Source organism: Poecilia latipinna, unplaced genomic scaffold (assembly GCF_001443285.1).
Source record: "Poecilia latipinna isolate Pla-1442-1.1 unplaced genomic scaffold, P_latipinna-1.0 Scaffold3277, whole genome shotgun sequence".
Lineage (NCBI taxonomy): Eukaryota > Metazoa > Chordata > Actinopteri > Cyprinodontiformes > Poeciliidae > Poecilia > Poecilia latipinna.
Genome location: NW_015115893.1, coordinates 6,152 through 20,496, shown reverse-complemented (window position 1 = coordinate 20,496; position 14,345 = coordinate 6,152). Strand labels below are relative to the sequence as shown.

Below are 14,345 nucleotides of genomic sequence, written 5' to 3'. Positions count from 1 at the left end.
CCCAGATGAGGCTGGATGAAGAGGAGGAAGGCTCGCTTCACCGTTGAGTTGATGTTCTGAGTTTTGTCCAGCGGTTCTGGTTCTGCTCTGGCCCCAGGTTTGGACCTACGGTTCTGATCAGCTGCTGCTGTTCTGTGCAAAAGTTGTAAGCCACAAACTGGAGGAGAAAAAGAGGAAAAAACTTCAGGAATCCTGAAGAAACGTGGAGAAAAAATCTGGATGGATCCAAACAGAAGAATGGAGTGACCCAAGACTTTTGCACGGTTCCGGACTGCTTTAGCGATTCTGCTTCCTGTTTCTTTAGTTTCTGCTTCCTGTGTTTCTTTAGTGTCTCTGTCCAAGCAGAGCTGCATCATCTCCTCCTTGCCTTCATCTCTCCTCCTCTTCCTCACCGGGTCGTGACCTCATCACCTGCCTGGCAGGCGCCGCCTCACCTTTCATCCGACCCGGCGGTGGTTACCATGGCAACCTGCATCCAGGTCAACACAGCATCAAACAGGAAGAAACACAAAATATGATTTAAATGATCCAAACTCATTTGTAAGGTCTGGATGTTTAACTGGATCAGATTAATAATCTAAAATAAACTGGGATTAAAAATAAAACTGATGACGTTTTTTTTTACATTCCTGTAAGCCGCCGTCTCCTGAAGCATTCTGGGAGTTTCTGGAATAAAAGTTCTAAAAAGTAAAATCTCACTTCTCAACTAACTCTTCTGCTGTCGGGTTTAAAACGAAAAATGAATTTAAAAACTTAATTTTAAGACTGTAAACTAAATGTTTAAATAAAGGCGTCCCAGCAGAATGCCTGATGGAAAATATCTGTACTCACCATCATGTCGGCTTCAATAAGATACAGAAACGGTCAGTGCATGGGACCGCTAACCAAGTAGCTCTGCTAAAGCTAAGGCGCTACATTCACATGGTTTTAAGCAGAAGCTAACGATGAAGAAGCATTTACAAAAACTCTGGAAAGGTTAGCTTAGGGCAAGCTAAGTGCGCTAAACGTGTTCAAAGTTAGCTTAAGCTAAAACTAGCTCTGCTGTTAGCGCATTAGCTAAAACAACACCAAACAGATCGGGTCGATCAGAACCAGAACAGTATCTGTCTCTGCTTCTGATTCTTATCCATCCATCCTTGTGATTTTTTCATATCTGACCTCTGACCTCAGCTCCGATCCGGCCCGCTGACCCGGTTCTGTGCATTTCAGGCCCATGAGCGCTCAGAGAGTGAGGAGGTGACCTTCGTCACCCAGCTGGTGAAGAAGCTGATGATCATCATCGCCCGGCCGGCCCGACTGCTGGAGTGCCTGGTAGGGACCGGACCGGACCGGACCGGCCAGACCCGCTCTGTTCAGAACCTTCCTCCTGACCTTCCTCTTCCTCGGCAGGAGTTTGACCCCGAGGAGTTCTACCACCTCCTGGAGGCGGCCGAGGGCCACGCCAAGGAGGGCCAGGGCATCAAGTCCGACATCCCGCGATACATCATCAGCCAGCTGGGCCTGACCCGCGACCCGCTGGAGGGTAAACCAGAACCTCAGAACCTGGGTGTGATCAGAACCCGATCAGAACCGGTGTCTCTAGTCTCATTCGGGTCGTCGCTGTGTCTCTGCTTCCAGAAATGACCCAGCTCAGCAGCTACGACAGCGGGAACCCGGAGACGCCCGAGACCGACGACTCAGTCGACGTGAGTCAGCGCTCAGAACCGGGCCAGTTCCCGGGTCGGGTTCTGGTTCTGACGCCTCTCTGGTCCGTTTCAGAGCCAAAGCACGGCCATCCCTCCCGCGCCGCAGACCAAACCCAAAACGCCCCGCGAGGAAGACTTTGAGAACATCAAGCTGATCAGCAACGGGGCGTATGGGTACGGCGCCGCCGACTGGGCCCGACTGGGCCCGACTGGGTCCGGTTCCATCTGACTCTCGGCTCTCCTGTCCATCCAGGGCCGTGTATCTGGTGCGGCACCGGGAGACCCGGCAGCGCTTCGCCATGAAGAAGATCAACAAGCAGAACCTGATCCTGCGGAACCAGATCCAGCAGGCCTTCGTGGAGCGGGACATCCTGACCTTTGCCGAGAACCCGTTCGTCGTCTCCATGTTCTGCTCCTTCGAGACCCGGCGCCACCTCTGCATGGTCATGGAGTACGTGGAGGGTAAGAGACCCGAAGGTTCTGGTTCTGGTTCAGTAAGACCCACAGGTTCCGGTCCGAACCTGAAATATTTAACAAAGTATTTAGCTAGCTCAGAGCTACATATTTAATTTGGAGCTAAATCTTTAGCTTTCAAACTCAGCATTTAACTAGAAAGCTAAATATTTACCTCAAAACTAGCTAGCTAAGTGTTTAGCTACTTCAGGCCAGACTGTTTAATTTGCATGTAAATAGTTAGCTTGCTAACTAAATATTTAGCTGGCTATCCGCCTGCGGTTTGGTCTGTCCAGGTGGAGACTGCGCCACGCTGCTGAAGAACATTGGCGCTCTGCCCGTCGACATGGTGCGGATGTACTTTGCTGAGACCGTCCTGGCTCTGGAATACCTGCACAACTACGGCATCGTGCACCGAGACCTCAAACCCGACAAGTAAGACTCCCGGAACCTCTCGGAACCTTCCAGAACCTTCTGATCCAGCTCAGGCTCATGCTGTCTCTGTCCTCCTCAGTCTTCTCATCACGTCTCTGGGACACATCAAGCTCACGGACTTCGGCCTCTCCAAGATCGGCCTGATGAGCCTGACCACCAACCTGTACGAAGGCCACATCGAGAAGGATACCCGGGAGTTCCTGGACAAGCAGGTACCACTCCAGGCCCGGTCCGGATCAGGCTCGGTTCTGGTCCGGTTGGGTTCTGAGTGTCCATGGTTTTTCTTCTTCTGCGTGGCCCGTCTGCAGGTGTGCGGCACGCCGGAGTACATCGCCCCGGAGGTCATCCTGCGGCAGGGCTACGGCAAGCCGGTGGACTGGTGGGCGATGGGCGTGATCCTGTACGAGTTCCTGGTGGGCTGCGCGCCGTTCTTCGGAGACACGCCGGAGGAGCTGTTCGGCCAAGTCATCAGCGGTGAGCCGCAACCAGAACCCGACGCTCAGGATGGAGGGTTCCCTCTGACTGACTTCCTGTTTGCTCTCCTCCCAGATGAAATCGTGTGGCCGGAGGGCGACGAGGCGCTGCCTCAGGACGCCCAGGACCTGATCGCTAAGCTGCTCCGCCAGAACCCGCTGGAGCGGCTCGGGACAGGTACCAGCTTTATTGTTCCTGAAACCGGTGTTTCTCATTTCCATTTCTTCATTGCCAAGTGTCGATAAAAAGCATCAAACCCAAAGTTAGAAATAACTTTTAGAATTTTGTTCACATGTTGTTTATTTTGTTGCATGTTGAAAACATTAATCCTTCTAAATCTGTTTTTATTGCACAATATTAGCTAAAGTTTAGATTTAGAAACCGACAGGCGTATTACACAGTCTGACCACTAGATGGTGGCAAAGCACTTCTAAATAAATCAGCCAATATTTGAAAGAAGGTAGTTAGTTTTGATTGGTTCTGATCCTGGTTCTGGTTCTGGGTCAGGAGGAGCCTTCGAGGTGAAGCAGAACCCGTTCTTCACGGATCTGGACTGGAACGGCCTGCTGAGGCAGAAAGCCGAGTTCATCCCTCAGCTGGAGTCCGAGGACGACACCAGCTACTTCGACAGTACGTCCCTGAGTTCTTCCGGCCCGGTTCTGTTCTGGTTCTGTGGAGCTCACTGGCTGACACTGTGTGTTTGCTCGTCAGCTCGTTCGGACCGGTACCACCACGTGGATTCAGAGGAGGAAGACACCAACGACGACGAACACGTGGAGCTGCGGCAGTTCTCCTCCTGCTCACCGCGCTTCAGCAAGGTACCGACCCGATACCCGGTTACCTGGATACCCGGTTATCTGGTTACCTGGATACCTGGTTACCCCTCAGGGTTGCCAGGTTGGACGGGTTTGCACCAAACTGGGACGGAAAAATCAGTTCTGAAATTTGAGCTTCTTTTCTCGTTTGCTGGGTTTTAGGAAATGTTCACCGTAATTCTGTGGCAGAAAACAAAAAACATTTCCATCAATCTCCGTGTCCTTGGACTCTTTTATTCTGGTCAGAATATAATAAAGAACAAACAAAAATGTTATGAATTGATGGATATAAATGGCTGCATTACCATCAGATTTGGGCTGGGCGGTTTTTCGCTGTTTGTTTGGGCTGGAAACTATCGTTCAGATCTGGCAACCCCGGTTTCCATGGCGACGATGTCCCTGCAGGTGTACAGCAGCATGGAGCGTCTGTCTCTCCACGAGGAGAAGCGGACGCCGCCGCCCACCAAGCGCAGCCTCAGCGAGGAAGGAGGCGACCGCGTCGACAGTCTGAGCGGACTCAAGACCCGGGACCGGTCCTGGCTGGTTGGATCGCCGGAGATGTGAGTCGCCGTCGGTTACCGGGGAACCAATAAACCAACAAACCATTTAAACCAGTAAACACTGACCTTTTTTCCACCAATGCATGGCTTTGGTTTCCATCATTCTGTCAGGGCGGCCATCTTGGTTCACAGCTTCTGTTTATTTACCTTTTTAATTTAGGTCAACAGTTATTAATATTAGAGACTTTTTATTTATTCCAACTATAAAATCATAGTAAAGTCATAACATCACCAGAATGAAGTTGTAATTTTGAGAACTTCTGCATTAAACGTAAAAATAGACGAATGTTTTGAAGGAAGAACCACAAACTGAGCTGCTCTCCTCAGACTGATCATCAACTTTCTATTGCTTCTTTATTCTGCTGCTATTTTGACTTTATTCTCATAATTAAACAACATTTCCTGCAGCCTGGAGCTGATACTCTGTCATAAAATAATTACTGAAATTAAAGACAAATGTGAGAATAATTTCTGTCCTTGGTAATTTCGTAGCTAGAGAGTAGATCAGGTCTGGTGTGAGGTTTTATTTTCCGTCGTGTCTCCTGTCCTTCCAGCCTGCGGAAGCGTCTCTCCGTCTCCGAGTCGTCGCACACGGAGAGCGACTCCAGCCCGCCGCTGACGGTCCGCAGGCGCTGCTGCTCCGCCATCATCGAGATGCCGCGCTTCGCCATCTCCGCCGAGGAGGAAGGAAGTCCAGGTGAGCACAGACTGTCCGTCGGATCAGCTGCAGAACGGCTCGCAGGAAACATCGGATGCTCTTCTCTTCAACTTGTTCTTAGGGTCGCTCCTTAAAAAGTCTTAAATTCATGTGTCTAAAATTAAAGCCTTAAAACGTCTTAAATGCATCATAGAAATGTAAGTTGGCCTTAAATACGTATGTTTTGTTGCGGCAGGAAGATTTAATATACTTTTTTTATCTCATGGTATTTTTCTGTTAGGCAGGTCTCAGAAACATCTTCATTGCATTCTGTGACTCAAGGTGTTTGAGGCTACCGCTAATAGCTGCTAACATACCCACACTAGCTAGTTAGCTAAGTTTTTAGCCTCTATCATGGACACACAGCCGTGTTCACTGTTTTGGCTCTTTGTTGTAGGTTCCCAGACCCATCCCTCATATTTATAGATTTAATTCCAGGTGGCATTAAAGAAAGGTATTAAAAAGTCTTAAATCTGATTTGCTGGAACCTGCAGATCTCCTGCTTATCCAGGAGGAATCGGGTTCATCACTGTCAGAAGTACGAGTTAGGCTTCGAGCCCAACTCACTGACAGTTTGTTGTCATTCCTTAAAAACAGGAAGGACAACACACACCCTCAACAAGTCTTAAATTAATTTTAGTTTTGTCTGACTGGATGGTTTAATCTTATATATTCTTCATTTTTTTATGTATTTTCCTGTCAGGCAAAAGTTTGAGTTGAACTCAGAAATGTTGCTTTTTGAGGCTAACGCTAACTAGCTGCTAATACACCCTGGCTAGCTAGCATTTCTGAGTCTCTCATGGGAAGTGCAAATTTATCGCTGGTTGGCTGGACGAAGTTCATACTTTTCTGTAGAGATACAGGTATTAAACTTTATTCTTAAGTCTTAAAAAGTCTTAAATTTGATTTGGTGAAACCTGCAGAAACCCTGAACAAGCTGTCCAGGCTGCAGGTCGGGGTTAAAGGTCAGTCTGACAGATCATAACCTGCTGCTGTGTCTGGTCGGTCCAGCAGGGGGCGCCGGCAGCAGGAAGAGCCCCAGCCTGCTGGGTCTGGCCGCGGTGAGGGGCCCGCGCTCCGAGGAGCTGCCGCTCTCCATCCCAGAGCTCCCAGTGGAGCGGGAGCTGAAGCTGGAAGAGTCTCCCACCACGCCCAGTTCCACCAGCAGCCAGCAGAGCAAGGCCACGCTCACACGTCAGTACACACACACACACACACTGTGTAAACCTGAGCACCTGGGTGAAGGTCAGCATGTTTCTCCAGTGTCTTTCTGGTACATTTAGCTGTTAGCCTGACTGATTTATTAGTGATGGAACACAGTAACCCTCGCCTAAAATTTTTCCTAATAATTGGAGCAAAACACTAAAAATCTTTGTTGAAACATAAAAACAGACCTTAGACTTTTAAATCCACATCTTAAGTAAAACTTTAGTGAATTCAGACTGACTCAGCAGAAGTGTTTTTGCTCCACGAAGGTTTTAGTGAGAGATGAACCGATGTAGCAACCGGAGCGGCCATTTTGGGCTAATTGGACCAAAACATTATAAATGTGGGTTTTTTACCTCCTAAAAGTGAATCTGGTCAAATCAAAGCTCTGGTTTATGTGGCAGGACTTTGTCTTAGCACCCTATTGTGAAATTCACCCTGTTTATCATCACTTTGGACATCATGAAGTCCATAAAGTCGAAATAAAATAAACTGCATTGGATTGTTTTGAATCCAACTGGAGGAATTTTGCTGAAAGTTTCACCCAGATTTCTTCCAGATCGGTCATGTTTCTAACAGGTGAGAAAAATCACTTCTGTAACGATCCGAACAAAGACGAAGGTGTGCGTAGCTTACGCTGATGAGCTGAGCGAGACGTAAAGCTGAACCAGAAGCTCCAGTTTGAACAGAATTACATCACAGGAAACGTTAAAAAGAAAAGTTTTAAGTTATATAATCAACACGTGTCACCTGAGAGTTAGAGCTAATAAATGTTTAAAAAACTCTAAAACCATAAATATTTGGGTAAAATTCAGCCCCTACAAAGTTTCTCTGTATTTAGCGTTAGCATAGCCAAGATCCTTGTTTAGCGTATTAGCAGTTAGTGAGGCTAAACTGGTACTCCCGTTGGTTTTACAGCCATGGCGGCCATTTTGAAAAATGTCCGCCAGAAAAGAGAAACGCGAGATAAAGAAAATATATTGTGATTTCTGTGCTTCAAAATATTTAGGCTGTGATTTGACACCAAATATGTTCATCTAATAGATTCTGTTGGTTAAATTATTTATGATTTTACACCAAATATGTTCACCTGTGATTTTGGAAGATTTAGTGAAAAATAATTTTCTCTCGACAACCATAGCGGCCATCTTGAATTTTTCAGTGGTAATTTAGCTGTCAGTGTCGCCACGGTGTTCCTGATCCTCTGACCATCAGTCAGCTGACCGTCAGCCTCATTAATACTAAAGATGGCCGACTCTTTGCAGCAGGAAGCTCTAGAGACGGCGGCGCAGCGACGAAGGCGGCGGCGAACGGCGACTCTCCGTCCACACCGAGGGCCATCAGCGACCTGGCGGCACGCCGCGCGCGCCATCGCCTGCTGTCCGGAGACGCAGACAAACACGCGGCGAGCGGCGGCGCCCGGCCGTTCACCAAGGTCATCAAGTCGGCGTCGGCCAATACGCTGTCGCTGGTGATCCCAGGAGGTCGGTTCGACTCCCAGAGCCGTCGGCGCCGCAGGACGTTCCTCTGACTCGCCTCCGTCTGTCCGCAGATCACCACGGAGCGTCGCCGTTGGCCAGCCCCATGTCTCCACACTCGCAGTCGTCCAATCCGTCGTCCCGGGACTCCTCGCCCAGCCGCGACCTTTCCCCGGCCGTCAGCAGCGTCCAACCCGCCATCGTCATCCACCGAGCCGGGAAGAAGTACGGCTTCACGCTGAGAGCCATCCGCGTCTACATGGGAGACTCCAACATCTACAGCGTCCACCACATGGTCTGGGTCAGTACCGGGCCACCGGAACCGCTCCCACATCCGGTTCTACAGAGTTCTGCCTCCTAAACCAGTAAACACATCAAGCTTCAGTTTCCAGGAACTTCCAGGTTGTTTTTCCAAAGTTCCCAGGTTATTTTCCAGGATGCATTTCCATAAGGTTGATTGACAGCGATAAGACCCGCCTCCTGGCTCTGATTGGCCGTCTCTATCCTTTCAGGTCCAATCCTAGCATCTTAACATTCAGCAAAAGATGAAAATGTTTCACCAACTTCAGACGATGGAAAAGCAGATCCTGTTCTCCTGGATTTAGTTTAGTTTCTGGATCTGGAACAAGTTTTAATTTAATAAATCAGAAACATTTTTCTTTTAACTCTTTAAGTGCCTTGAAAGCAGTCGGTAGGTTTGAGGAACAGTGCTTTAAGTAGGACGTTTTGCAAAACTGAAAGCAGGAGGTGCTGACCTTGGCTGGGATGTGAACTTTGACCCTAACTGACGCTCTCCCCCCTCAGCATGTGGAGGAGGGCGGCCCGGCGCACGACGCCGGCCTCAGGGAGGGCGACCTGATCACCCACGTGAACGGCGAGCCGGTCCACGGCCTGGTCCACACCGAGGTGGTGGAGCTCATCCTGAAGGTAAGGACGGCTGCAGCCAATCAGAGCCCTCCGTCTGCGTGCTGGAGGCAGCCAATCAGAGCCCTCGTTGATTCTGCTGTGTTTTCTCAGAGTGGAGCCAAGGTGTCCATTTCTGCCACGCCGTTTGAAAACACGTCCATCAAAGTCGGCCCCGCCCGCAAGACCAACCACAAGTCCAAGATGGCGAGACGCAACAAGAAGACAAAGAGCAAGGAGGGACAGGACAGGTGGGGTCAATCTGGGGTCAATCTGGGGTCGCCACCATAGAAACTGCCACCATGAGGAAGAGATGAAGGTTTCTGAGCCATTAGCTCATGACGAAAACTGTTTGGATCAATAAATATTTATTCATTTATAAAGTTAAAATGAGCAGCGATATTTCGAGTTATTTAACTTGTGATGAGAGAAATAAATCAGAGTTCATGCTTCAAAGTCAAGTTTTAGTTTTTCATTCATAAATGTGATGATTTCAAACTAAAGTTAAAATCTTTAATTGTACACTACAGATTTATCTGGCTGTCTAACTAGGATAAATGCTGAGCATGCTAACTAAACAAGTATTAACTACCAAGCTAAATATTTAGTTTGTAAACTATTAGCAGGAGGTGAAGCGTTTCCAAACAGAGCTGAATCATCTGTGGTGACTTTCTGTAACGTCATCAGAATAATCCCTGAAACGGCAGCAGCAGCGCCGCTTCCAGATTATTTGGGTGAGACCTGAAGTGGGCCGGGTTCTGGACCTTAGCTTGCTGATGTCTGTGTGCAGTAAGAAGCGGACGTCTCTGTTCAGGAAGATCACCAAGCAGGCGTCGCTGCTGCACACCAGCCGCAGCCTGTCGTCGCTGAACCGCTCGCTGTCGTCCGGCGAGAGCGGCCCCGGCTCGCCCACCCACAACCTGTCGCCGCGGAGCCCCACGCAGGGCCACCGGTCCACTCCGGACTCCGCCCACTCAGGTGAGTCCTCCGCACAGAGTCCGGGTCCGGTGGAAGGTTCTCCTCTAACCGGGCCGCTTCTCGTCCCAGTGGGAGGGAACTCGTCTCAGAGCAGCTCGCCCGGCTCCAGCGTTCCCAACTCCCCGGCCGGCTCCGGCCACATCCGGCCCAGCTCTCTGCACGGCCTGGCCCCCAAGCTGCAGCGCCAGTACCGCTCCCCCCGCCGCAAGTCCGCCGGCAACATCCCGCTGTCACCGCTGGCGCGCACGCCGTCTCCGACGCCGCAGGGCAGCTCGCCGCAGCGCTCGCCGTCTCCGGTGCCGGGCCACGCCGCCGGGCCGGCCTTCCCCGTCAAGCTGCACTCCTCCCCGCCGCTGGGCCGCCAGATGTCCCGGCCCAAGAGCGCCGAGCCGCCGCGCTCGCCGCTGCTCAAGAGGGTGCAGTCGGCCGAGAAGCTCGCCGCCTCGATGTCCGGCTCGCCGTCGTCGCCCGCCGCGGTCGGGGGGGCGGCGGCGCGGAAACACAGCCTGGACGTCTCACACTCTGAGTTCAAGAAGGAGGTTCTGCAAAGGGAGCCGAGTCTGCAGAGCCTCCAGGTAAAAGGTCACCGGGGGTCACCGGGGTCGGCGTAGCCACCTTCACCATCAGAACGGTTATTTAAACAGAAACACATTAAAACAAATCGGGCCTAAAATGTAAAACTGTATTTTAACTACAGCAGAAAATCAGAGAAGCAGCAGCGTTTACAACGCGGCCGACGATTAATTTACTGATTATGGTTTATTAGATTAGATCGGCTCCAGCCACTCAGATCTCCTTTCAGTGTTGTAGTTTAACCTCCATCCTGCAGAGGGCGCCGCTGGTTCAGTTTGTACAGGAATAAAGCCGGCGGCACCATATCGGAAACGGTCCAAACAAAGTCTGATGGGAAGAGTGTATAGGAAACAGTTTTCTGTTGAAACGGAATCAGTTTTTTAGAATGTAAAGATCGATTTCAGCGATCGCTTTACACAAATCAATATTTGCACATTCAGTAAATAATCACGTATTTATCGGGTGAATTCTATCATCATTTTAACTTTCTGGCCAGCAGGAGTCGGGCGGCGAACCGATGCTGGCGCCCGTCGGGCGCGGCGTCGAGCACGGCAGCCTCCACAAACACGCCGCCGCCTCCAGGAAGCTGGGCCGCCAGGAGGGCGAGGGCGCCGTCGGCATGGCGACCGGGTCGCTGGGCCTGACCTCTGGGAAGAGCAAGCTGAAGGACAAGCTGTCGGCCATCCGGCAGGACCGCGCCGAGCGGCGGGAGTCGCTGCAGAAGCAGGACGCCATCCACGAGGTCGACTCCTCTGAGGACGAGACGGACGACGGCTCCGAGGACAGCCAAGATGGCCGCCGCGCCGCCGTCTTCACGCCACCGCCGCTGCTGAGGCCCACCTCTGTCCGGACGGGGCCGGCCGGCACGCTGCCCTCCCTCTGCCACGTGCCGCCGGTCGCCAAGGCGATGGCGGACCGGCCGGCTCAGAGCGCCGCCACGGGAAAACCGGACAGGAACGCTCCGGAACCGAGCGAACTCGCTGGGCCTGGCCCGGTTCCCTCCAGCTTCTCCACCCCCGGCAGCGCCTTCATGTCCGTCAGCAAGCCGCCCCCCCAGGCCGATGCCCAGGGCCCGAAGCCCACGGCGCCCCCTGCAGGCGCCTCCCCCGGCGTTCCCAAAGAGCAGAAAGAAGCCGACAACCGGCGGCTCTGCGCCGCCGCCGCGACCGTCCCGGCTCCTCCTACCGAGTCCGGAATGGACCGGGTCGTGTCTCAGATCGCCACCGTAGCTAAGAGCGTCCTGGGTCCGGTCAGAACCGCGCCACCCGGCAGGGCCGCCTCCAGAACCTCGACCCAGTCCGACCGGGCCGGATCGGAACCGGCCCACGCCTCAGCCGACCCGCCTGCCGCCCCGGCCTCCGGCAGGAAGACGTAGCAGCAGAACCGGAGCTGCAGAACTGTTCTGACCCGGTAGATCCATCCGGCCCGGTTCTGACTGCTTTCTGTTACTTCAGTGTTCCGATTCCCGCTTCAGCCAAAACGACCCGGATTTGGGGCTGTGGACCCAACGACGGCCTGGTTCTGGAGTTGGTTCTGTGACCCGTTAATGAGCGTCCAGAACCATCCGGACCTGACGCTGTTTCACTGCGGCCTAACCGGAACAGAACCCCGACCCGATCCGCTCCGTCATTTAAAGGTTCTGTTTCAAACAGAACCGACCCGAAGTTACGATAAAATGCTTGGACCGGCGCCGCCTGCAGGCCGGACGTCGACCCGACGGGTCAGACTGATTTAATCTGATTCCCAAAATCGTTTAAACGTTGTGAGGCCCCCTGCTGGTGAGTCTGAGCTACTGCAGCCATTTCCTCTAAAGCTCCCAGTAAATAAAAAATATTTTTACGTCCCAATAAATATTAACAAAAGTTTAAAATGCTGAAATAGAAAAGTCAGATTAAACATGCAGAACCTCCTATGGCCACCAGGGGGCAGCTCTGGTAAATAAGCAATAAAATGACTGCCTGGTTCTGGTGGAGGTGTTCGTTTGGATCCAAGCTGAGCAAGCAGGAAGTTTTCAGACCCGATCACCAGGAAGCTGCTCGGCAAACTGTCACCTGCTAGCATGCTAACATGCTACGCTAACCGAGGTTTTCGCTAATCGTTTGTTAGAATTCAGAAATGCTTGAAGCAACAAAACCCAGCAGGATGAGGAGATCCGACTCGCCGCGGCGCCACCTGTTGGGGAAAATCCACTGTTGCCTTCGGTTCTGGGAGCTTTTGACGCTAACGTCCCTCTGGTTCTGATGTGGTCCAGTCAGTCGCCCTGTTCTGGACTCTCAGAACCCAGAGCGCCCCCTGCAGGCCGGACCTCCACACCGCCGTGCGTTTGGTCTCCAGCCCCGCCGCAGTTTCCTTTGGACCAACTCGCTGTGTTGCTGCCTCCAGTCTTGTGAAGTCACTTCCTGTGTGTGTGTGTGTGTGTGTATTTAAGCAGTTTTTACCCTGTGTGTGTTTTAGGGTCAACGTGTCGAGTTCTGTTCGGACCAGAGCTGGTTCCGAGTCGCTCTGCTTTTCCTCGCGTTCCGACCCGGCAGTCCGATGTTTACATGTCCTTCATCTCTTCCAGCGGGTTCTTTACGGCCCGTTTGGCGCCACGGCAACCCCTGTGGGCCGGTTCTGCTCCAGACCCGGTTGTTGGACGGAGCCGGTTCTGACAGGCTGCAGGAAACGGGACGACACTGGACCTGTTTTTATTTTCTTTGTCACGTTTGCCTCTCTGTGTGGAAGTTTCTGCTCAGAGACGGAACCGAACCAGAGATCCGGTTCCAGAGTCCAGACTGCTAAACGGTGCCGTCTGACCCAATCAGCTGCAGAGAACCTCGCCTTCACCTCCAGAACTTTCATTCTGATCAGATATCAGAATAAAAACTTTAATAAAAAATTCATCAAACCTGCAGAGAAAAAATAAAACAGATTTTATTCTGTTTTTCACTCAAACAGGATTTTAGATCTTTTCTTTTGTTTCCTCCAGAATCACCGGGTCCGGTCGGGTCGGACCTTCCTGTCTGGATCGAGTTTTATTACAGAGGAAAGCAGGAAATGGAACCAGTTTGAGTGTTTTCACCTCTGCAGCCGGGTCTGGTTCTGATTCTGGTCCCCGTTCCGGGTCTGGTTCTGATTCTGGTCCCAGTTCTGGGTCTGGTTCTGATTCTGGTCCCAGTTCCGTATCTGGTTCTGGTCCCAGAGCATGGAAGAGCCGATGATCTGATCCGCTGAGGTTCTGGGAATGAGAAGAACCCGTCTCCAGAACCGGAACCTTAACTTGGGCTGCTACCGACCGGGTCTGAGAGCCGAGGCGGTTCTGACCCGTAGAGGAGTGAAACCAGTGCAATACGTTTTTATTTTCTAACGTGGTGAAAAGCATGTTGTTGTCCGCCGAACCTTGCAGTAATAAAGTTTTTTTTATCAACATGGCGGCTCCTCCTTCGTCTCTCAGCCGACGTCTGATGACGTTTATGGTTCTAGTCGGGGTTCAAGTCAGTTGTTGCTGTTTTTAACTTTGACAGTTGTTCCTGTACGTAACCATGGTAACAAGGTGTTGCTTTTACACTGACAGTAGCTGTTAGCATCCCAGAAGCTTGAACTACGACCCCAAACCCAGAGGAGTGAAAAAGGAGGAAGTTCAAACCGACTCTTCCTTCCATCATGACGGCCAATAGAAGATCTTTGGCAAACAAAATGGATGAACTTCAAACTCACAACAGAGCTTTAGGTTTATTGATGGTGTTTAATGGAAACTGGCTGCAGGATCAGATGCCCTACTCTAACATCTCTAACCAAGTGATTTAAAGAGTGGCAAAAGCAAAGGAGGTGGGTTAGCAGTGATGATGTCATATATCAGACATGTAACTTGGCATGTGATGGAACTGACATACAGCAGCAGTCTTCAGTCAGAGGCCCCCTCAGAAACGCTGGTAGGCTGACTGCTACTGGAGATGCTTCCTGCTTACGGCGACTCCAGATGAAATTATTTCAGTTACAACATTTAAAGGATTTTTAAAATTAAATTAAGAGCCTAAAATCTTCCAGGGATGTGAGTAATGTTAGTATGAACTGAAACCTGGAGATGGTCCTGAATGCAGGAATAATGT

General features: G+C 51.2%; 2 protein-coding genes across 12 annotated transcripts in view; both read left to right on the top strand.

The window, feature by feature from the left end:
- The window catches only part of mast2 (microtubule associated serine/threonine kinase 2), a 40,325-nt gene extending 27,239 nt beyond the window's left edge, over window positions 1-13,086 (top strand). For 6 of the 11 annotated variants that reach the window (XM_015023322.1, XM_015023323.1, XM_015023318.1 and 3 more), the window contains 21 exons: window positions 1,210-1,311; window positions 1,390-1,522; window positions 1,618-1,685; window positions 1,759-1,859; window positions 1,939-2,147; window positions 2,435-2,573; window positions 2,653-2,785; window positions 2,882-3,047; window positions 3,123-3,224; window positions 3,555-3,677; window positions 3,759-3,865; window positions 4,268-4,422; window positions 4,977-5,119; window positions 6,131-6,313; window positions 7,591-7,809; window positions 7,878-8,104; window positions 8,608-8,730; window positions 8,821-8,957; window positions 9,497-9,684; window positions 9,754-10,259; window positions 10,754-13,086. In XM_015023322.1, coding sequence (XP_014878808.1) covers window positions 1,210-1,311; window positions 1,390-1,522; window positions 1,618-1,685; window positions 1,759-1,859; window positions 1,939-2,147; window positions 2,435-2,573; window positions 2,653-2,785; window positions 2,882-3,047; window positions 3,123-3,224; window positions 3,555-3,677; window positions 3,759-3,865; window positions 4,268-4,422; window positions 4,977-5,119; window positions 6,131-6,313; window positions 7,591-7,809; window positions 7,878-8,104; window positions 8,608-8,730; window positions 8,821-8,957; window positions 9,497-9,684; window positions 9,754-10,259; window positions 10,754-11,632 — 4,143 coding nt within the window. In that variant the 3' untranslated portion in view covers window positions 11,633-13,086. The remainder of the gene's footprint in view (window positions 1-1,209; window positions 1,312-1,389; window positions 1,523-1,617; window positions 1,686-1,758; window positions 1,860-1,938; window positions 2,148-2,434; window positions 2,574-2,652; window positions 2,786-2,881; window positions 3,048-3,122; window positions 3,225-3,554; window positions 3,678-3,758; window positions 3,866-4,267; window positions 4,423-4,976; window positions 5,120-6,130; window positions 6,314-7,590; window positions 7,810-7,877; window positions 8,105-8,607; window positions 8,731-8,820; window positions 8,958-9,496; window positions 9,685-9,753; window positions 10,260-10,753) is intronic. The other 5 variants (XM_015023326.1, XM_015023324.1, XM_015023321.1 and 2 more) reach the window with 5 other exon arrangements.
- On the top strand, window positions 12,362-13,665 carry LOC106940553 (uncharacterized). The gene is made up of 3 exons (XM_015023330.1): window positions 12,362-12,454; window positions 12,489-13,123; window positions 13,242-13,665. Exons 1-3 carry the CDS (start codon window positions 12,373-12,375, stop codon window positions 13,455-13,457), a joined length of 933 nt encoding a protein of 310 aa, XP_014878816.1. The 5' UTR covers window positions 12,362-12,372; the 3' UTR covers window positions 13,458-13,665.
- Window positions 13,666-14,345: the final 680 nt, after the last annotated feature.